This window comes from Cyprinodon variegatus, unplaced genomic scaffold (assembly GCF_000732505.1).
Source record: "Cyprinodon variegatus isolate N-32 unplaced genomic scaffold, C_variegatus-1.0 Scaffold1062, whole genome shotgun sequence".
NCBI lineage: Eukaryota > Metazoa > Chordata > Actinopteri > Cyprinodontiformes > Cyprinodontidae > Cyprinodon > Cyprinodon variegatus.
Window position 1 is genome coordinate 154,757 of NW_015151515.1, and position 8,604 is coordinate 163,360.

At 40.5% G+C, this 8,604-nt stretch overlaps 1 protein-coding gene across 1 annotated transcript; it reads left to right on the top strand.

Moving 5' to 3' along the window:
- Positions 1-224: 224 nt before the first annotated feature.
- On the top strand, positions 225-6,976 carry btg1 (B-cell translocation gene 1, anti-proliferative). Its single transcript, XM_015399967.1, has 2 exons — positions 225-658; positions 3,024-6,976. Exons 1-2 carry the CDS (start codon positions 514-516, stop codon positions 3,416-3,418), a joined length of 540 nt encoding a protein of 179 aa, XP_015255453.1. The 5' UTR covers positions 225-513; the 3' UTR covers positions 3,419-6,976.
- Positions 6,977-8,604: the final 1,628 nt, after the last annotated feature.

Below are 8,604 nucleotides of genomic sequence, written 5' to 3' on the forward strand. Positions count from 1 at the left end.
TTTTTCCTATAGTACGGGAACGCAGCACAATTTCACGCCGGACGACTCTTGTTTATTTTCAGCTCGATGACGTCAACGCTCCCCTCCCTCTAAATGTCTCTCGTCTGTCGGTGTTCACGCCTCTGATTGGTCAGCTGTAGTTGCCGTAGAGTTTAGTGACGATGATGTTGGGAAGGAGGGGCAGCAGAGTATAAAAGCGCTGCTCTCCTCTGTAAAACCCCCACTCTGGAGAAGAACAGCAAGCCGCAAGGGTTGGTGCAGGTTGTCGTAGGACCCTCCCCCAACCCCCCCTCTGTATTTACGAATAACAGACGCTTGTTTCCCCGATACAGATCATCCGGGAAAACGACATCATACCTCAACTAATAAATGCCAAGAAAAGCAGAAACAAACCAGGATCGCCGCACTGCAACGAGAGGAAAGACGAACTGTCGGAAAAACACGTAAAAAAAAGGAAAAAAAGCAACAAAAACAGCAACAAAAACGCACGGATCGTCGCCGTGGCCTTTCTCAATGCATCCCCTTTGTGCCCGTGGAACGATGAAACCAGAAATAACTGCCGCTGTGGGGTTTCTGTCGAGATTTCTGAGGGTAAAAGGACACGTAAACGACCGACAGGTCCAAACATTCAGCCAAAGCTTACAGGACATTCTGGCAGGTAAGGGAACCAGAAAATCATCCAAATACGCACAGAATTCATTCCCAGTTGCTGAAAGCCATCAGTTACAACTGTTAATTTAATCTGTAGTGTAAAAAAATGTGTTTTAATTATTGAGTTGAAGCTTTTCTTTGTTCTCTGAAGTCTCACTGAGCGCCACTTCGGTTTGCGCACAGCAGAGAGGAGCGAAAACAAAACCATAAGGAGCGCAATGAGAGATCGACCAGTATTTATACTTTAATGTCATGAAAATGTTTTTTATTTTATGTCCAACAGTGTAAAGATAGGAAAACCGTGTATTTGGGTAGAGTGTGGGGGTGGGGGAAAAAAAGACGCTCTAACAAGGAAGTGCGCCTCGCTCGACGAAGCTTGGAGAGAACAGAGAGCTGTGAGCAAAACAAGCCTCAGTGAGGCCGTTCAATTACGTAATGCATCAGAGTGAATGGATTCATGCTGAAATGTGTACAACCAGGAAACACACTTTATATAATATAATATAATATAAAGACTGCATTTAAAATGAATCAGAAAAAAAATATTATTCATGCGTAATAAACGCGTTTTTACGACATCTTACCCTATTTGCCATCTATTTTAGGGGCGATTGCGCGTATAAGTGGAACATTAACCATGTAATCTAATTTTCTCTATTTGGGTATCCTTTTTTTAAAACAATTTCCTCATAGGATCCTTTTGTCTAAGCGTTTTTATTACGTTCATAGAGTATTGAAATTGAGCGTTTATGTTTTTACGCACGGAGATGGTTTTGGATGCTGTTGAGGATTAGAGCAGTGTTTTTCCACAGAACAGAGCAGCGAGTGTCTCATTTCCTGCCTGAACATATTCCGAGCTCAGAACTCTTAAGCTGCCATACATCTGCCTCATTCCAGTTAACGCACAGCAGCGACTGACCTACATTTTCAGTCCAAAGCGCCTTAACGGAATATACATTAAGTTCAATGTTGGGAAATATTTAAAGATGATTGATTTTATTTTTCAATTATTTAGGGGTTTTTTTGGGATTGAGCTGTTTTTGCCTCCATGTTACCTTCAGATTAATCTTGTTTTGTAATTGCTTTGTTGATCAGAAATTAATCTGATTCAGGTTTATTGTCAGAATTCAAAACCAGAAAACAAAGAACGCATTGTTTCTGGCTTTTATACTCTTAATGGCTCTTAGACTAGGCCAGCCATAAAGAGTTGAATAAGTTTTGATAATGTTCTTGATTTAAATTTGAAAATGGTGACCTGATAACTGGGGCCTTGATGTGCCCGCATACTATATGTTCCTTTGGTTTACTACAGATGCATAAATATCCTACTTTGTTAATGTAAAAAAAAAAAAAAAAAAAGGTGCCCTCATTTTGAAGAATAGACCCCGAACTGATTTGCCAGCTGCTCTGGGGTCTGCTGGCAGCTGCCTTTGTCACTCTAGCTGAAGCCATTCTTTGGCCCTCCTTTGGCTCAGTTTACACAGCCGTCCGTGATAAGGCATGGGGGTGGGGGTGTTATTATTCTCTTAATGCATACAGGTTGCCCACGGGCTGCGCTTTAAATGGAAAAATCTTTTTTTAAATAAAATTATCCGATTAATACCCTGATAACTGGAAATTCAACGTGGAAAACAAGGAGAAGGTTCTTCTGACCGTTTCCTGAAAAGATTGGTCTAAACTTTTTAAAAGTGCAGTACTAATACATTTGCATCTAATAAAAATCCAGGCTATATTTAAACGATTACCCGCTGATTATAATTAATCATGTTAAAATTAATGGGAGTAGTTCTATGTCACTAGTTTCACCAGGCCCTTGAAACTTCCACAATAAAGGAAAGGGGGTGGGGAGGCACAGCCTCTTCCTTTTAGGAGGTGGAGCTTTGTGTCCCCAATGGCTGTCTGGGACACTTTTGGTGTTTTTGTTCAGGCAGACGCAGGAGTTTTTTTTTTTTTTTTTTTTTTTATTTTTTTTTTCTTAAGGCCAGAGGAGGAATTGTGCAATTCAGTGGCAGGCCCTTTGTCACGTAGGCAGAGCCTGCAGTTGGCTGGTTGTTTATGGCAGCTTATCATGCCTGCAGCAGGTGGTGTTTTTTTTTTTTTTTTTCTTATTCTTTTGTACTTTTGATGTTATGTGAACAACCTCCTATTAAGTTAGTCTAATATTCCAGTTTAAATTATTTAATGCATAAGGGAGGAAATATGTTCATTTTTCTAGACAATGCCCCAATATGGAATTATGTGATCTTTCCACAGTTGTTACATACTGACTGACATTAGTAAACCATCTGAAATCTTATGACTTTTTGTGTGCTCTAGGCAGCCCCCCTGTAGCTAAACTCTCTCCATCTTCTTTTTCTTTGTTTCCCTTGCAGAGCAATACAAGCACCACTGGTTCCCAGACAAGCCCTGCAAGGGCTCAGGTTACCGCTGCATCCGCATCAATCATAAGATGGACCCACTGGTAGGGCAGGCAGGCCAGCGCATTGGCCTTACCATCCAGCAACTCTACCTACTGCTGCCCAGCGAGCTTACCCTCTGGGTTGACCCCTTCGAGGTGTCCTACCGCATTGGTGAAGACGGCTCCATCTGCGTCCTGTATGAGTCTCAGCCCGGTCCTGTCGGCATGCCCCTGTCCGCAAGCTCTGCCTTCGGACATGGGTCTGTCGGCTCCATGGAAACACGCCTCAGCTGCAAGGAGGAAATGAGGGTGTTGGGCAGGAACAGCCCCTCCAAGGCCTACAATAATATGATGACAGTGTCCGGTTAAAGTGGTGTGCGGTCACCCCAGCCTACTTTTGTTCAGGGTTACACAGTGGCTGGTCAGATCATGTGAGCCCTTTTAAAGCTAAGAATATGAAATGAAATAGTGAAAGAAGAAAAAAAAAACAGAGGATGTGGCCTATCGTCCAGGTGATGGAAACCTATTGGTTCAATATTTTTTACCTTCTCTGCCAGCTGTCATCTGTTGTGTTGTCATTGGATCAGCTGGGCACTCCGTTTTCTTAACAAGAGGCTTTGTGAAAATCGTACTGTTGGGGCAGCTAAACCATCCAACCAACCAAGAAACACCTACCCCGCAATCATCCCCATGGAAAATGGCTCCGAAACACCCAGCACCCCTTACTTAGCTTTTAACATTCTAAACTGCTCCATCTCAGAAGGGGCTATCAGCATTGACTTTGCACTTTCTAACTTTCATGTGGGTACTATTGGGTACTATGGCAAGAGCAGACTAAATTGGGAAGATTCCCCTGCCCAAGAATTTTAAACATTTAATTGGTCATTGGTTCTTTTGCTTGGGTTCGGAGGAAGTAGAGGTTTAGGTCCTGCAATAGCAAACCCAAGCTAAAGATAAAGAAATAATCAATAATGGCACCTCTATTTCTAGAAAAACAGGTTTTGGACCACAACAAAACATTCTTTATCATCTGGCTTTTATAACAATTGTGGTCTTTGCTCATCTTGTGACACCCATTGATACCATTGTGTCCAATTGCACTGTCAACCGCCCCATATTACCCATATACGTGTAGCTTCTTTGGGGATCTCTCCCCCTCAAGTCCATGAATGTTGTTGAAGTTTGCAATCAGGATCCATCACTGGTGTTATTATATTTGCCCCACTTTGTCATCTCACGCATTACCAAAAGTAAAATTGTAGCCAAGAGGGGCATTGGAGGTGCTCTGTTTACCCAAATGATGGTCTTGTGGCCCAGTTTAAGTCGATATTGAATGCACTTTGATGTGAGATTGTGTGGGGTGTGTACCTTCTCGGAGAAAAATCGCCTCCATTCCATCCATTCTATTGGCCTCGTTTGCCATGGCAGTTCTAGATGGTTGTTCAAAAAACTGGTGTTTTAGTGTCAGTAAGGGACTGTGCAACGTCATGTTTTTGTAGACATTAACATTTCAGGGTAGTTCTTGGGTTAAGAATATTTTGGGTAGTTATGGTAGCAAGACTATTTAATACCTTAAGTCACTGCTGATTAGGCCAAAGTTCAGTCACGTTGCACCCTTTTCTCCAAAACCATGATTCTGCTTGCAGAGTCAAAGAAGAAAAACACAAGGTCGGAAGCATAGGCTAATATAATTGGGTACCCTGCTTTAACACCTCATTGTCCACCTTTATGAGGGATTTATGACCATAAGCTAAATTTGCTACTTGAACCCTCATTTGGGGTGTCCATTTTCCAGTTTATGGCAGTTCCAACTCAGCCATCGGTGTTTGAACCTTAAAATGCCACTCCTTTGCTTAGACCTCCTGTTTCACAAAAACCAAGTTGGGATGCTGCTAGCTGACCCCTGTGTATGCAGATAAACTTAATGTGACACATATCACCCTTCATCATCGCGGGGGAGCTGGGTAAGGACGGCCGAGGTTGGGAAGCTCAGGTGTGAGAGAAGCTGGGGGGTCCAGGGCCAGACTCTTTTGTCCAAGGCAGCTAAAATCCCTCCAGCCCCCCTCCTTCTGATTTTAATTCCCCCTGAAATCTGCCCACCTCGACCAGAAGCCCTCCGCCCTCCCTCAGTGGTGATGAATAACCAGCACACGCACATTAGGTGGATTTGGTTGGATGCGAGGGGACATGGATCTAAAAGCTGAAGAACTTGAGGGTACTGGGCCATTCATTCATCTCACTGGATTGTGCTGCACTTAATTACTGAGTGAGTAGCAACTTTGTTTACATTCATAGAAAAAAATAAATGGTGGCAGCTGTCATTGTACCCCCACTTTACTCATTGGTCTTGAGGTCAAGTGGATAACGGCATGACGGAACAGATGCTGGAACGGCTTCAGGTGATGCTCAGGCCTCAGTCACCGGCCAGATCTGTCACGGCAGGCTGGTTTCCCTCCTCATCACCATACCAAGGGGTGTTTAAAGCTCCACTAAGCCCCTGAGAAGATCATGGGTAATATATAGCTACAGCATTTGATGCACTGCAACCCTCCCTCCCTCACTCTACCCCCGAGCCTTAGTTGCCGTTGCTCTCTGCTGATATTCCCTTCAGCAATCTGTGAAAAGCAGTGATTCCATGTTGGCAAGATAGATCGGAGCCTGCTGTGATGGGAGCCTAACTCTGCTTTCCATGGTGGACCGTTGTTTTTGTTTTAATAATCATGCTGCTCCATTTTACAGTTTTATTGTTTTTGTTTTTTTTGTCAGCTGACTAGATGTTAGAGGTTGGTCTATATTTCAGAAACAAGATGATCGTCTTGTCTCACTTTTTTTTCCAATGTGTTTTATAGTCGCACCGTTAGGGTCTCCCTTTCCTTTTGTCCGTAACTATTGCACATTTTCTGATGTGCGTTCACTTTTCTTCTAGTGACAACTTTCTAACATTGGTTTTATTTAGCTAAAACATAAAAAAAAGTCCCTCCCATCCTCCCAAGTTTCATAAATTTTAATGGCATCCAATGTTCTCGTGTGCACATAGGTTATAGAATTGTGAGAGCGCTTTGAGTATTCAGAAGTAAAATAGCACATAAATGCACTAAATGTCAAACTGAAGTTGTGACTCTTTGTTTTTGTTTTCTTCTTCTTCTTTTTATCCGAGACGCGAGGAGTCTCTCCTGGAATGTATTGCCAAACTCAGGCCTCAAACACTTCGTAAATACTCTTATGGAAACGTTGTGCATGTTAAGATATGAAACCAGAAGGGAACAGCAGTTTTTTTCCATACTGTCATAACGTTGATGATCCGCTAAATTATTGCCACTTTCACATTTGAGGTGTTTTTACATATGATAGAATGTATTGTAACTGTACAACAAATTGTAGAGTGCATAACATTACACATGGGAAGTGCCAATAATTGCAATTTTGAAGTGTTTTTCGATGGTCTTTTCCTTTACTTTTGTATTTCATCTTTTAACATGGATAAAGTTTTTCATAAGTGAAGCCATTTGTGATGGGAGTGCTGGCAAGGACCAAAGTTGTTTTCGGGTTTAAAAAAATGAACTTAGTTTTCCATGATCTGTAACTATAGGCGTATCCTTATCTTTTTTTTTTTCTTTGTTTGATTTTTTTTTTCTCTGTTTTTTTTCTTTTTTTGTTCCTATTTACATACAAAATGAGAAAATAGACAAAAAAATCTGAGCTTACCCAAGCAGGAAAAGCTGTATCTTGTGATTTCATGTCAGTACATCAATATTGTGTTCAGTTTCCTTTTTCTTGGGTATGTTGCGATGAACTGCTGTAAATTTGTACAGTTCATGTAAATTGATTGTGCGGAAGTTGTACAGATTTCTATATTTTGGAAGAAAAGTCTTTTTTTTTTTTTTGTTTTTTTCTCTGTAATAAAAGATTTCCTATCTTGGCATCATACATCCCGTCAGAATTGTCGTTTCTGTTATTTTAAGTAGAACATATAAAAGCTCTATGAAACAAGGCACACATTCATTCAGAGCTATATTTGCATTTTTATAATTGATTCATAATCACTGATGTGACCTCATTTGTAATCAGCTTCAAGTTTGAGCTGCAGACTGAAGAGCCCTATAAGGTGAAATTCACCAAGGAGCGCTCCATTTTGGTTTAAATTTTAAGTCTTGCATTCTTTAAAAATATGCAACACATCCTTAGTGCATGCAATTCAGATTGATGCATTGATCATGGTACATCCAGCATGCTTTTAGTAAGCTAATACACTAGTTTTAAGCTGCTTTAGATAGAATTGTAATGGTCACTGCTGAGTTGCTGGTGTTTCAGCCTAAACCGAGAGGATGTGATAAATTGTGTCACTGATTTTCTGGACAAATTTACAAATGTCAGGAACCCCAATAATGCAGAAATGTCTGTCTGCAGATCTGGAGAATGGATTATGATGACCTGACTCTGCTCAGGTTCTGTTTACCATGCAAACCAATACAACCTCAATAACAGGAAATAAACTAAATGCTAAATATATTCGTGTGTCAATATTTAGCCTTTTTAAATAATTCTACTAGCTTCCTGTGAAGTTATGCAAAAAATAAATTCTCGCTTTCCAACATGGTTTGTGATGAAAGTATGATCCCATCAGGGAAACAATTAAAGAACTGATTGCAAGACACAAATGTGGTTTTGGCTTATTTAGATGTTCCAGCACCACCCTGAATGATTCATCAGAGAAAAGGAAAAAAAATGGCTTCAAATCCATAACCATGAGAAAGAAAGCTCCTTAAATGCATAAAAAAAGATCCAGTCTTAGTCCATTGTAATCATTTAATGTTGGTTAATTCTTGCACACAGACGCATTTTAACTTCAAACCTTCTGAACTTTTCTAAAAGATAAAATCATTAACCTTAATATGTTTTGGACATTTTTTGATAGACCCAACACAACGTACTGTGTATCGTGAAATAGAATTGGAAGTTATAGTTTTGAAGACTTCTGGCTTTTAGACATGTGGTATCCATTTATTTTCTTTCTTTTAGGACTCAGTCGCTGGTGGAACCAATTTGCGTTACGTTTCGAACAGCTGGTTGTCTCTAACAGCTTTGCACATTTTAAAACAAAAAAATATTTTTTATATTTAATAGAGAGCATCTGAACCTTTTTAAGTCTTGCTGCAGATTATTTTCAAGCATTTCCACAGAAAATCTCTTAAACTGAGGTTTGGAGAGATCCAATGCATAAAAAGCTTAAATCTACCAGTTTCTCTTTAATTTGGGCAACATTTCAGCTTTTATTTAACAATGCCTCTCTTCTTACTTCACTTCCTTCAAGGCTAGACTTTGTGGTGTGTCACCAGCTGACCTGTTGATCTCCAAAGTTTCTCGAGAGTTTACATCTCCTGGCAGTCTGTGCTTTATAGTCTCCTTTATCAGCCTTGCATGGTTTAGTACCCTTGCATTTGTTGCATAACCTTTCTATAATCCAATGATGGATTGATTGGGCAATGCTTTAAGAGCTAATGCAGCTTTAAACGTGCCCACTTCCTTGTACTGGTCCTTTGTATAAAATTCCCATA

What these genes read in the sequence shown, in the direction of transcription:
- btg1 (XM_015399967.1), top strand. Translation starts at nt 514, where the DNA reads ATGCATCCCCTTTGTGCCCGTGGAACGATGAAACCAGAAATAACTGCC. An exon ending in CTTACAGGACATTCTGGCAG is followed by an intron (nt 659 to 3,023) that starts GTAAGGGAACCA and finishes TTTCCCTTGCAG; the next exon opens with AGCAATACAAGCACCACTGG.